At 54.4% G+C, this 15,045-nt stretch overlaps 1 protein-coding gene across 3 annotated transcripts in view; it reads left to right on the top strand.

The window, feature by feature from the left end:
• The window catches only part of usp18 (ubiquitin specific peptidase 18), a 115,371-nt gene that overhangs the window by 56,054 nt on the left and 44,272 nt on the right, over positions 1–15,045 (top strand). For all 3 annotated transcript variants that reach the window (XR_011596791.1, XM_070900725.1, XM_070900724.1), the window contains exons 3-4: positions 7,886–7,976; positions 10,958–11,054. Coding sequence is in view for 2 of the 3 variants with exons in the window: in XM_070900725.1 (XP_070756826.1) it covers positions 7,886–7,976; positions 10,958–11,054 (188 nt within the window). In the remaining variant the exon portion in view is untranslated. The remainder of the gene's footprint in view (positions 1–7,885; positions 7,977–10,957; positions 11,055–15,045) is intronic.

The raw sequence follows: 15,045 nt of genomic DNA, 5'->3' as shown, positions 1-15,045 counted from the left end.
AAGGCCCATGCTTTCGTACACCTCAGTAAATATGTCGACTATGTCCTGGAGTTCAGCCTCTGTATGTGCGCAGACGCAGGCGTCGTCCGCGTACTGTAGCTCGACCACAGAGGTTGGGGTGGTCTTAGATCTGGCCTGGAGACGGCGAAGATTAAACAGGTTCCCACTGGACCACACTTGATCAGCTCTGCTGGGCAGGCCACATAGTTCGCATGCCAGACACGAGACTCCCAAAGCAAGTGCTCTATTTGGAGCTCCTTCACGGCAAAACGAGCCAAAGGTGTGCAGAGGGAACGCTACAAGGGCACCCTCAAAGCCTCCCTGATAAAGTGCGACATCCCCACTGACACTTGGGAGTCCCTGGCCCAAAACCGCCCTAAGTGGAGGAAGTGCATCCTGGAGGGCGCTGAGTCTCAATGCTGAGAGCATGCAGAAATGAAACGCAGGCAGCGGAAAGAGCATGCGGCAAACCAGTCCCACCCACCCCTTCCCTCAACGACTATCTGTCCCATCTGTGACAGAGTCTATGGCTCTCGTATTGGACTGTTCAGCCACCAAAGAACTCACTTCAGGAGTGGAAGCAAATCTTCTTCGATTCCGAGGGATTGACTATGATGATGATGAGGGCAGAGTTGGCTAAAGAAAATAGGATGGTTGATGAACAGTGGCGTACATTTAAGGAGATATTTCACAACTCTCAAGAAAAATATATTCCACTGAGGAAAAAAGGATGTAAAAGAAAAGATAGCCATCCATGGCTAAATAAAGAAATAAAGGACAGTATCCAATTAAAAACAAAGGCATACAAAGTGGCCAAAACTAATGGGAGGACAGAAGATTGGGAAGCTTTTAAAGCCAGCAAAGAATGACTAAAAAAATGATTAAGAAAGGGAAGATAGATTATGAAAGTAAACTAGCGCGATATATAAAAACAGATAGCAAGAGTTTCTACAGGTATATAAAAAGGAAAATAGTGGCTAAAATAAATATTGGTCCCTTAGAGGACGAGACCAGGGAATTAGTAATGGGGAACATGGAGATGGCAGAAACACTGAACAAATATTTTGTATCAGTCTTTACAGTAGAGGACACAAACAATATCCCAACAGTGAATAGTCAAGGGACTATAGAAACATAGAAAATAGGTGCAGGAGTAGGCCATTCGGCCCTTCAAGCCTGCACCACCATTTAATAAGATCATGGTTGATACTCACCTCAGTACCCCTTTCCTGCTTTCTCTCCATACCCCTTGATTCCTTTAGCCAGGCCAGATCTAACTCCCTCTTGTATATATCCATTGAACTGGCATGGGGTGGGAGGGACTTAACACAATCACAATCACTAAGGAGGTGGTACTCAGTAAGATAATGGGACTAAAGGCGGATAAATCCCCTGGACCTAATAGTTTGCATTCTATGGTCTTGAGAAGTAGCGGCAGGGATAGTGGATGCATTGGTTGTAATTTACCAAAATTCCCTGGATTCTGGGGAGGTCGCAGCAGATTGGAAAACTGCAAATGTAGTGCCCCTATTTAAAAAAAAAAAGGAGGCAGACAAAAAGCAGGAAACTATAGACCAGTTAGCCTAACATCTATGGTTGGGAAAATGTTGGAGTCCATTGTTAAAGAAACAGTAGCAGGACATTTAGAAAAGCATAATTCGGTCAGGCAGAGTCAGCATGGATTTATGAAGGGGAAGTCATGTTTGACAAATTTGCTGGCATTCTTTGAGGATGTAACGAACAGGGTGGATAAAGGGGAACCAGTGGATGTGGTGTATTTGGATTTCCAGAAGGCATTTGACAAGGTGCCACATAAAAGGTTACTGCACAAGATAAAAGTTCATGGGGTTGTGGGTAATATATTAGCATGGATAGAGGATTGGCTAACTAACGGAAAACAGAGAGTCGGGATAAATAGTTCATTCTCGGGTTGGCAATCAGTAACTAGTGAGGTGCCGCAGGGATCAGTGCTGGGACTCCAACTATTTACAATCTTTATTAACGACTTGGAAGAAAGGACCGAGTGTAACTTAGCCAAGTTTGCTGATGATATAAAGCATTGCATCTGAATGCACGGAGCATCTGTAATAAGGTAGATGAATTAACAGCGCAAATAGATGTAAACGAATACGATATAGTTGCAATTACAGAGACATGGTTGCAGGGTGACCAGGGTTGGGAACTGAATATCCAAGGATATTCGATATTTAGGAAGGACAGGCAAAAAAGAAGAGGGGGTGGGGTGGTATTGTCAGTAAAGGATGAAATCAGAGCAATAGTGAGAAAGGATATTGGCTCAGAAAATCAAGATGTACAATCAGTTTGGGTGGAGCTTAGGAGCACCAAGGGGCAGAAAACATTTGTGGGAGTTGTCTAAAGGCCTCCAAACAGTAGTGGTAGTGTAGGGGGCGGCATCAAACAGGAAATTAGAGTGGCATGTAGCAAGGTTACTACAGTAATTGTGCTTGATTTTAATCTACATGTAAACTGACCAAACCAAATTAGTAATAATACTGTGGAAGATGAATTCCTGGAGTGTGTACGAGATGGTTTTTAGACCAGTATGTTGAGGAGCCTACTAGGGAACAGGCTATCCTAGATTGGGTATTGTGTAATGAGAAGGGGTTAATTAACAGTCTTGTTGTGCTGGTCCTTTAGGGAAGAGTGACCATAACATGATTGAATTCTTTATTAAGATGAAAAGTGAAGTAGTTCAATCAGAAACTAGGGTCCTAAATCTAAAGAAAGAAAACTACGAAGGTATGAGAAATGAATTGGCTATGATAGATTGGGAAGATTCATTAAAAGGCATGACAGTGGATAGGCAATGGCTAACATTTAAGGAACGAATACATGAATTGCAACAGTTATACATTCCTTTCTGGCGAAAAACACAAAAGGAATAGTGGCCCAACCATGGCTAACAAAAGAAATTAAGAATAGTATTAGATCCAAAGAGGAGTTATACAAAGTTGCCAGAAAAAGTAGCAAGCCTGAGGATTGGGAGCAGTTAAGAATTCAGCAAAAAAGGACAAAGAGATTGATTAAGAAGGGAAAAATAGAGTATGAGAGTAAACTTGCAAGGAACATAAAAACCGACTGCAAAAGTTTCTACAAGTATGTAAAAGAAAATGATTAGTGAAGACAAATGTAGGTCCTTTACAGACAGAAACGGGGGAATTTGTGATGGGGAACAAGAAAATGGCAGAACAATTAAATAAATACTTCGGTTCTATCTTCATGGAAGAGGACACAAATAATGTCCCAGAAATGCTAGGGAACCAAGGGTCTAGTGAGCAAGAGGGATTAAAGGAAATGATTATTAGTAAGAAAATAGTGCTGGAGAAACTAATGGGACTGAAGGCCGATAAATCCCCAGGGCCTGATAATCTGCATCCCAGAGTACTAAAAGAGGTAGCCATGGAAATAGTAGATACATTGGTTGCCATCTTCCCAAATTCTATAGATTATATAACAATACCTGCAGATTGGAGGGTGGCAAATGTAACCCCACTATTTAAAAAAGGAGGGAGAGAGAAAACAGGGAACTACAGACCGGTTAGCCTAACATCAGTAGTAGGGAAAATGCTGGAGTCTATTATAAAGGATGTGAAAACGGCACACTTAGATAATATCAACGGGATTAAACAAAGTCAACATGGATTTATGAAAGGAAAATCATGTTTGACAAACCTACTGGAGTTTTTTGAGTATGTAACTGATAGAATAGATAAGGGTGAACCAGTAGATGTAGTGTATTTGGATTTTCAGAAGGCCTTTAATAAAGTCCCACATAAGAGGTTAGTGTGCAAAATTAAAGCATGTAGGATTTGGGGTAATGTATTGGCATGGATTGAAGATTGGTTAATTGACAGGAAACAGAGAGTAGGAATAAATGGGTCTTTTTTGGGGTGGCGGGCAGTGACTTTTTTGGGGTACCACATGAATCAGTGCTTGGGTTTCAGCTATTCACAATATATATAAATGATTTGGATGAGGGAACCAAATGTAATATTTCCAAGTTTGCTGACGTCACAAAACTCGGTGGGATTGTGAGTTGTGAGGTGGATGTAAAGACGCTGCAAGGCCATTTAGATAGGTTGAGTGAGTGGGCAAACACATGGCAGATGCAGTATAACAAGAATAAATGTCCACTTTGGTAGGAAAAACATAAGGACAAAGTATTATTTAAATGGTGATGGCTTGGGAAGTGTCGATGTACAGAGGGACCTGGGTGTCCTTGTACACCAGTCATTGAAAGCAAACATGCAGCAAGTTAGGAAGGCAAATGATATGTTGGCCTTCATTGCAAGAAGATTTGAGTACAGGAGCAAGTATGTCTGACGACAGGTGTACAGGGCCTTGGTGAGACTGCACTGGAGTGTGCAGTTTTGGTCTCATTACCCAAGAAAGGATATACTTGCTGTTATGTATGTAAACATTGTAACTATGTAAGACTTGCCACCAGAGGGCGCAACTGTTGGAGGCCCAAGGGTCACCTGCACACCTTGTGGAAGGGAGTATAAAAGGTTGACTGCCCATGCTGCTTAGGCACTCTGAAGTTGTATTAAAGAGACTAAGGTCACATCAGTTTTAGCTCACAATACTCAGTCTTGTTGAGTTCTTCCATACTTAACAATTGGCGACGAGTAACAGATTACTAACTTTCACATGGTCATGGCTGCCATTGGTATATTAGAGAGATTTGTAGAGGGTGATGATTGGGAAGCCTTCGTTGAGTGTCTCGAACAGTACTTTGTGGACAACGAGCTGGATGGGGATAATAAAGCGATCAAGCGCAGGGCGATTCTCCTCACCGTGTGTGGGTCAACAATATTTGGCCTCATCAAAAATCTGCTAGCACCGAAGAAACCAGCGGAGAAGACATATACAGAGTTGTGTACGCTGGTTCGGGAACACCTCAAGCCGAAGGAGAGCGTCTTAATGGCCAGGTATCGCTTCTACACGCACCACCGCTCCGAGGGCCAGGACGTGGCGCGTTATGTCGCCGACCTGAGACGCCTTGTAGGAACTTGTGAATTTGCTGGATTTTGGGGGGAAATGCTGCGGGGCTTTTTTGTGCTTGGCATCGGCCACGAGGTCATTCTTCGCAAGCTGCTGTCCGCCGAATCCCTAGACCTGAGCAAGACCATCACGATAGCCCAGGCTTTCATATCCACGAGCGATAATACCAGACAGATATCTTCCCAGCATCGGAGCTCACCAGCAAGTACTGTGCATAAAATAATGTCACTAGCAGGCAGAACTGTATATGGCAGGGTCTACACGCCTGCAGCTGCAAGACCTAGGATGACTCAGAGTCCACCATCAGGCGTGAATGCAAATCCATTAGCACCATGTTGGCGCTGCGGGGGTAATCATCGAGCCCATCAACGTCGATTCAAGCACTACGTGTGCAAAGGCTGCGAAACAATGGGGCACCTCCAGCGAATGTGCAAGAGTGCTGCGAATCACCACGTGGCAGAGTCGGCAGAGGATGATCGATCCGGCGTTGATCACGCAGAACAAACGAGAAGCAACTCAACCCGTGGAAGAAGAGTATGGGGTCCACACCTTCACCACCAAGAGCCCTACTATTATGCTGAAAGTCAAATTGAACTGTATTCCGATATCAATGGAGTTAGACACGGGGACAAGTCAGTCAATTATGAGCCAGAAGGCTTTTGAGAAGCTGTAGGGCAACAAGGCACAAAGGCCCAAACTGAGCCTGATTCAGACAAAGCTGCGTACCTACACCAAAGAGCTCATACCAGTTATTGGCAATGCAGCAGTTAAGGTATCGTACGATGGAGCTGTGCATGATTTATCACTGTGGTTTGTACCAGGCGATGGCCCAACGCTATTTGGCAGAAGCTGGCTGGGAATGATTCGATGGAACTGGGACGACATCAAAGCACTATCTTCAGTGGATGATGCCTCGTGCGCCCAAGTGCTGAGCAAGTTTCCGTCGCTATTTGAACCAGGCATCGGCAACTTCACAGGCGCCAAAGTGCAGATCCATCTAGTCCCCGGTGCAAGGCCTGTTCATCACAAGGTTCGAGTGGTTCCATATATGACGAGGGAGAAAGTCGAGATCGAACTGGACAGACTTCAACGAGAGGGAATCATATCGCCAGTCGAGTTCAACGAGTGGGCCGGTCCAATTGTTCCGGTGTTGAAAAGCGATGGCACGGTCAGAACCTGCAGAGACTACAAGGTAACAATCAACAAAGTCTCGTTACAGGACCAGTACCCGCTACCCAAAGCGGATGACCTGTTCGCAACGTTAGCCGGAGGGAAGTCGTTCACCAAGTTGGACCTTATCTCCGCCCACAGGAGCTGGCTGAATCTTCGAAAAGATTGACGTGCATCAACACGCACAAAGGATCATATACCACAGGTAACCGTTTGGGATTCGCTCGGCTGCTGCCATCTTCCAGAGGAATGCTGGAGAGTCTGCTGAAATCGGTTCCGCATACCGTTGTGTTTCAAGACGACATCCTGATCACCGGTTGTGACACCACCGACCACCTGCACAAGCTGAAAGAGGTTCTAAGTTGACTAGCAGTTGGGCTGGGTGCTTTTTGCTTTTCTGTCATTGTTCATGGGTTTGAATGTAACCTTTAGGGCTGCTGACCGAGGGCCGTGTGGCTCTTTGTTGGCTGGCGCAGACACGCTGGGCCGAAATGGCCTCCTTCCCCACTGTAAATTTCCATGTTTCTATGAGGAGAAACTTTTTCACTCAGGGTGGTGAAACTGTGGAATTCTCTACCACAGAAGGCTGTGGAGGCCAAGTCATTGAATATATTTAAGAGGGAGATAGATAGATTTCTAGAAACAAAAGGCATAAAGGGGTATGGGGGAAAAGTGAGAATATGGTGTTGAGATAGAGGATCAGCCATGATCATACTGAATGGCTGTGCAGACTCGAAGGGCCGAATGGCCTACTACTGCTCCTATTTTCTATGTTTCGATGAAAAGCAAAGTGAGGAGGACACAACAAATCTGCAAAAGGACATAGACAGACTAAGTGAGTGTGAAAAAATTTGGCAGATGGAGTATAATGTTGGAAAGTGTGAGGAGGTCATGCACTTTGACAGAAAAAAAATCAAAGAGCAAATTATTATTTAAATGGAGAAAGATTGCAAAGTGCTGCAGTGCAGCGGGACCTGGGGTTACTTGTGCATGAAACACAAAAGGATAGTATGCAGGTACAGCAAGTGATCAGGAAGACCAATGGAATCCTGGCCTTTATTGCAAAGGGGATGGAGTATAAAAGCAGGGAAGTCTTGCTACATTTATACAGGGTATTGGTGAGGCCACACCTGGAATACTGCGTACAGTTTTGGTTTCCATATTTACGAAAGTATATACGTGCTTTGGAGGCAGTTCAGAGAGGGTTCACTAGGTTGATTCCGGAGATGAGGGGGTTGACTTATGAGGAAAGGTTGAGTAGGTTGGGCCTCTACTCATTGGAATTCAGAAGAATGAGGGGTGATCTTATCGAAACGTAAAAGATTATGAGAGAGCTTGACAAGGTGGATGCAGAGAGGATGTTTCCACTGATAGGGGAGACTAGAACTAGAGGGCATGATCTTAGAATAAGGTGCTGCCCATTTAAAACTGAGATGAGCAGGAATTTCTTCTTTCAGAGGGTTGTAAATCTGTGGAATTCGCTGCCTTGGAGAGCTGTGGAAGCTGGGACATTGAATAAATTTAAGACAGAGATAGACAGTTTCTTAACCGATAAGGGGATAAGGGGTTATGGGGAGCGGGCAGGGAAGTGGAGCTGAGTCCATGATCAGATCAGCCATGATCGTATTAAATGGCGGAGCAGGCTCGAGGAGCCTATTCCTATTTCTTATGTTGTTATGTTCTTATGTAGGCTTTCCATGCTGCTGGGGGAGTGAGAGAGGAGGAAGGCCAGATCGTGCGTCAGTCCCCATGGCCCTACACACATGGCAAGTTTAACAACGGTAAGTGACTGGGTGTAATAAAGCCGAAACTGCTGGAAATACTCAGCAGATCAGGTAGCATCTGTGGAGAGAGAAACCGAGTTAATGCTTCTGTTCTGTGACCCTTCAGCACTGGCGTTACAGGCTGTCAGACCAGTGACAACAACGATTCTAGTTTGATTTTTCTTTTGTCTCGAAAGCAGAGGTCTGGGATCAGTGCGGTCTCTCCCCTGACCCTGGGATCGATCTCTCCCCTGACCCTGGGATCAGTCTCTCCCCTGACCCTGGGATCGGTCTCTCCCCTGACCCTGGGATCGGTCTCTCCCCTGACCCTGGGATCAGTCTCTCCCCTGACCCTGGGATCGGTCTCTCCCCTGACCCTGGGATCGGTCTCTCCCCTGACCGTGGGATCGGTCTCCCCCTGACCATGCGAACGGTCTGTCCCCTGACCCTGGGATCGGTCTCTCTCCCGACCCTGCAATCGATCTCTCCCCTGACTCTGGGATCGGTCTCTCCCCTGACCCTGGGATCGGTCTCTCCCCTGACCCTGGGATCGGTCTCTCCCCTGACCCTGGGATCGGTCTCTCTCCTGACCCTGAGATCGGTCTCTCCCTGACTCTGGGATCGGTCTCCCCTGACCCTGGGATCGGTCTCTCCCCTGACCCTGGGATCGGTCTCTCCCCCGACCCTGCAATCGATCTCTCCCCTGACTCTGGGATCGGTCTCTCCCCTGACCCTGGGATCGGTCTTCCCCTGACCATGCGAACGGTCTCTCCCCTGACCCTGGGATCGGTCTCTCTCCCGACCCTGCAATCAATCTCTCCCCTGACCCTGGGATCGGTCTCTCCCCTGACCCTGGGATCGGTCTCTCTCCCGACCCTGCAATCAATCTCTCCCCTGACCCTGGGATCGGTCTCTCCCCTGACCCTGGGATCGGTCTCTCCCCTGACCCTGGGATCGGTCTCTCCCCTGACCCTGGGATCGGTCTCTCTCCCGACCCTGCAATCGATCTCTCCCCTGACTCTGGGATCGGTCTCTCCCCTGACCCTGGGATCGGTCTCTTCCCTGACCCTGGGATCGGTCTCTCCCCTGACCCTGGGATCGGTCTCTCCCCTTACCCTGGGATCGGTCTCCCCCTGACTCTGGGATCGGTCTCCCCTGACCCTGGGATCGGTCTCTCCCCTGACCCTGGGATCGGTCTCTCCCCCGACCCTGCAATCGATCTCTCCCCTGACTCTGGGATCGGTCTCTCCCCTGACCCTGGGATCGGTCTCTCCCCTGACCCGGGGATCGGTCTCTCCCCTGACCCTGGGATCGGTCTCTCCCCTGACCCTGGGATCAGTCTCTCCCCTGACCCTGGGATCGATCTCTCCCCTGACCCTGGGATCGGTCTCCCCCTGACTCTGGGATCGGTCTCTCCCCTGACCCTAGGATCGGTCTCTCCCCTGACCCTGGGATCGGTCTCTCCCCCGACCCTGCAATCGATCTCTCCCCTGACTCTGGGATCGGTCTCTCCCCTGACCCTGGGATCGGTCTCTCCCCTGACCCTGGGATCGGTCTCCCCCTGACCATGCGATCGGTCTCTCCCCTGACCCTGGGATCGGTCTCTCTCCCGACCCTGCAATCGATCTCTCCCCTGACTCTGGGATCGGTCTCTCCCCTGACCCTGGGATCGGTCTCTCCCCCGACCCTGCGATCGATCTCTCCCCCGACCCTGCGATCGGTCTCTCCCCCGACCCTGGGATCGGTCTCTCCCCTGACCCTGGGATCGGTCTCTCCCCGGACCCTGGGATCGGTCTCTCCCCTGACCCTGCGATCGGTCTCTCCCCTGACCCTGCGATCGGTCTCTCCCCTGACCCTGCGATCGGTCTCTCCCCTGACCCTGGGATCAGTCTCTCCCCTGACCCTGGGATCGGTCTCTCCCCTGACCCTGGGATCGGTCTCTCTCCTGACCCTGAGATCGGTCTCTCTCCTGACCCTGCGATCGGTCTCTCCCCTGACCCTGCGATCGGTCTCTCCCCTGACCCTGGGATCGGTCTCTCCCCTGACCCTGCAATCGATCTCTCCCCTGACCCTGCAATCGATCTCTCCCCTGACCCTGGGATCGGTCTCTCCCCTGACCCTGGGATCGGTCTCTCCCCTAACCCTGGTATCAGTCTCTCCCCTGACCCTGCAATCGGTTTCTCCCCTGACCCTGTGATCAGTCTCCCCCCTGACCCTGGGATCGGTCTCTCCCCTGACCCTACGATCAGTCTCCCCCCTGACTCTGGGATCAGTCTCTCCCCCGACTCTGGGATAGGACCAGTCACGAGTGCACCCATTGAATGTGTGTGATCGCAATGACAATGACTGATTTCAGGATGAGGTCACAAGTGAGGAAATTGTACAGAGCCGGCCCCAAGGAGATCCCTGCTCCGCCCACACCTTTCATCAAGGGCACAGTTTCACTGCCATGTTAGTCAAAGCTTCAAAAGTGTGTTTCCACCGAGGCTTTTGTGTCAGGCATGACATACAGTGCTCAAACGTAGTTAGTAGTCTGTATAGATCTTTGTAGTCACCTCCCACTGATACACCCACCCCCCCGCAACCCCGAGACCTCCTCCCATACCCATTCCCCTCCCCCTCCCAGCAATCTCCCCCTCCCCCTTCTAGCAATCTCCCCCTCCCCCTCCCAGCAATCTCCCCCCTCCCCGCAACCGCCCCTCTCCCTTCCAGCAATCTCCCCTCCCCCTCCCAGCAACATCCCCTCTCCCCCTCCCAGTCACTTCCCCCTACCCCTCCCAGTGACCTCCTCCCCCCCTCCCGTTCCCCGTCCCTCTCCTTCCCTCCACCTGCCAGTGACCTCCCCTCCCATCTCAGAGACCTCCCCTCCCCGAGAACCCTCCACCCCCTTTCCCCCTCCCCCTCCCCCTCCCAGCAACCCGCCCCGCTTTTTTAGGATGTGGAGAGTTTTAGGAAGGGACCTGTCCTCTGTGTCTGACTAATTTTGTGTCGTCCCACAGGTATAGTGGGGCTGACCAATCGAGGCCTGACCTGCTGCGTCAATGCACTGCTGCAGAGCTTCTTCCTGACCCCAGAGTTTACCTCCATCCTGCAGCGGTAAGGCTCCACTTTTAATTCTACACGGTTGGGTGAGCAATTGCTGGCCTGTGACCTTTCTCCTTCGGTGTCAGGGGTCACACCCAGCTCACACAGTCGGGATCGGGATCAGCTGATGGATGGGCCCCGTACAACGTGAGTTGGGCAGCCTCAACCCAGGTGGTGACCCTGGGCCCACGGCAACCACTGGGCCCACGGCAACCACTGGGCCCAGATCTATAATCTCCCACTAACCATGTACTGTGGATGGAGAGAGGAGAGAGATTGATGGAGAGGTGGGGGGGTGGGGGGGGGGGGGGTGTGGAAGGGCGAGGGGGAAATTGATGGGGAGTGGGGAGGAGAGTGAGGATATAGTGTTGGAGAGAAGAGGGGGAAGGAGAATGTTGGAAGGAGGAAGGGAGGGAGGGAGGAGGAAGCTGTGCCGCTTCGGCTGCATTAAAGCCGGTCTCCGGCTCCCAGCGCCTGTGAGTCGCGCATCTTCTGCAACATGGACTGCGCACCCTGCTGCCGCGCACGGCGAGTGAGAGGCCGGGGGAGGAACAGAGCCGACACCGGGAGACTGGGGACACCGGGAGACTGGGGACACTGGGGACACCGGGAGACTGGGGACACTGGGGACACCGGGACACCGGGAGACTGGGGACACCGGGATACCGGGAGACTGGGGACACCAGGAGACTGGGGACACTGGGGACACCGGGACACCGGGAGACTGGGGACACCGGGACACCGGGAGACTGGGGACACCGGGAGACTGGGGACACCAGGAGACTGGGGACACTGGGGACACCGGGACACCGGGAGACTGGGGACACCGGGAGACTGGGGACACTGGGGACACCGGGACACCGGGAGACTGGGGACACCGGGACACTGGGGACACTGGGGACACCGGGAGACTGGGGACACCGGGAGACTGGGGACACTGGGGACACCGGGACACCGGGAGACTGGGGACACCAGGAGACTGGGGACACTGGGGACACCGGGACACTGGGAGACTGGGGACACCGGGACACCGGGACACTGGGGACACTGGGGACACCGGGAGACTGGGGACACCGGGATACCGGGAGACTGGGGACACCAGGAGACTGGGGACACTGGGGACACCGGGACACCGGGAGACTGGGGACACCGGGACACCGGGAGACTGGGGACACCGGGATACCGGGAGACTGGGGACACCAGGAGACTGGGGACACTGGGGACACCGGGACACCGGGAGACTGGGGACACCGGGACACTGGGGACACTGGGGACACCGGGACACCGGGAGACTGGGGACACCGGGATACCGGGAGACTGGGGACACCAGGAGACTGGGGACACCGGGACACCGGGAGACTGGGGACACCGGGACACCGGGAGACTGGGGACACCGGGACACCGGGAGACTGGGGACACCGGGATACCGGGAGACTGGGGACACCAGGAGACTGGAGACACTGGGGACACCGGGACACCGGGAGACTGGGGACACCGGGACACCGGGAGACTGGGGACACCAGGAGACTGGGGACACTGGGGACACCGGGACACTGGGAGACTGGGGACACCGGGATACCGGGAGACTGGGGACACCGGGAGACTGGGGACACCGGGACACCGGGAGACTGGGGATACCGGGAGACTGGGGACACCGGGATACCGGGAGACTGGGGACACCGGGACACTGGGGACACTGGGGACACCGGGAGACTGGGGACACCGGGAGACTGGGGACACTGGGGACACCGGGACACCGGGAGACTGGGGACACCGGGACACTGGGGACACTGGGGACACCGGGACACCGGGAGACTGGGGACACCAGGAGACTGGGGACACTGGGGACACCGGGACACTGGGAGACTGGGGACACCGGGACACTGGGGACACCGGGAGACTGGGGACACCGGGATACCGGGAGACTGGGGACACTGGGGACACCGGGACACTGGGAGACTGGGGACACCGGGACACTGGGGACACTGGGGACACCGGGAGACTGGGGACACCGGGATACCGGGAGACTGGGGACACTGGGGACACCGGGACACCGGGAGACTGGGGACACCGGGACACTGGGGACACTGGGGACACTGGGGACACCGGGAGACTGGGGACACCGGGACACCGGGAGACTGGGGACACCGGGACACTGGGGACACTGGGGACACCGGGACACCGGGAGACTGGGGACACCGGGAGACTGGGGACACTGGGGACACCGGGACACTGGGGACACCGGGACACCGGGAGACTGGGGACACCGGGACACTGGGGACACTGGGGACACCGGGACACCGGGACACCGGGAGACTGGGGACACCGGGACACTGGGGACACTGGGGACACCGGGAGACTGGGGACACCGGGACACCGGGAGACTGGGGACACCGGGACACTGGGGACACTGGGGACACCGGGACACCGGGAGACTGGGGACACCGGGAGACTGGGGACACTGGGGACACCGGGACACTGGGGACACTGGGGACACTGGGGACACCGGGACACCGGGAGACTGGGGACACCGGGACACTGGGGACACTGGGGACACCGGGAGACTGGGGACACTGGGATACCGGGAGACTGGGGACACCGGGACACAGGGACACCGGGAGACTGGGGACACCGGGAGACTGGGGACACCGGGAGACTGGGGACACCGGGAGACTGGGGACACTGGGGACACCGGGACACCGGGAGACTGGGGACACCGGGAGACGGGGACACTGGGGACACCGGGACACCGGGAGACTGGGGACACCAGGAGACTGGGGACACTGGGGACACTGGGGACACCGGGACACCGGGAGACTGGGGACACCGGGACACTGGGGACACTGGGGACACCGGGAGACTGGGGACACCGGGATACCGGGATACCGGGAGACTGGGGACACCGGGACACAGGGACACCGGGAGACTGGGGACACCGGGAGACTGGGGACACCGGGAGACTGGGGACACTGGGACACCGGGACACCGGGAGACTGGGGACACCGGGAGACGGGGACACTGGGGACACCGGGAGACTGGGGACACCGGGAGACTGGGGACACTGGGGACACCGGGACACCGGGAGACTGGGGACACCGGGAGACTGGGGACACCGGGATACCGGGAGACTGGTGACACTGGGGACACCGGGACACCGGGAGACTGGGGACACCAGGAGACTGGGGACACCGGGAGACTGGGGACACCGGGAGACTGGGGACACTGGGGACACCGGGACACCGGGAGACTGGGGACACCGGGAGACTGGGGACACCAGGATACCGGGAGACTGGGGACACTGGGGACACCGGGAGACTGGGGACACCAGGAGACTCGGGACACCGGGAGACTGGGGACACCGGGAGACTGGGGACACTGGGGACACCGGGACACCGGGAGACTGGGGACACCAGGAGACTGGGGACACTGGGGACACCGGGACACCGGGAGACTGGGGACACCGGGAGACTGGGGACACTGGGGACACCGGGACACCGGGAGACTGGCGGACACCGGGAGACTGGGGACACTGGGGACACCGGGACACCGGGAGACTGGGGACACCGGGATACCGGGAGACTGGGGACACCGGGATACCGGGAGACTGGGGACACCAGGAGACTCGGGACACCGGGAGACTGGGGACACCGGGAGACTGGGGACACCGGGATACCGGGAGACTGGGGACACCGGGATACCGGGAGACTGGGGACACCAGGAGACTGGGGACACTGGGGACACCGGGACACCGGGAGACTGGGGACACCGGGAGACTGGGGACACTGGGGACACCGGGAGACTGGGGACACCGGGAGACTGGGGACACCGGGATACCGGGAGACTGGGGACACCGGGATACCGGGAGACTGGGGACACCGGGACACGGGGACACCGGGAGACTGGGGACACCGGGAAACTGGGGACACTGGGGACACCGGGAGACTGGGGACACCGGGAGACTGGGGACACCGGGATACCGGGAGACTAGGGACACCGGGATACC

Source organism: Pristiophorus japonicus, chromosome 15 (assembly GCF_044704955.1).
Source record: "Pristiophorus japonicus isolate sPriJap1 chromosome 15, sPriJap1.hap1, whole genome shotgun sequence".
NCBI classification, from domain to species: Eukaryota; Metazoa; Chordata; class Chondrichthyes; family Pristiophoridae; genus Pristiophorus; species Pristiophorus japonicus.
This window is presented reverse-complemented; position numbering and strand designations above follow the sequence as displayed.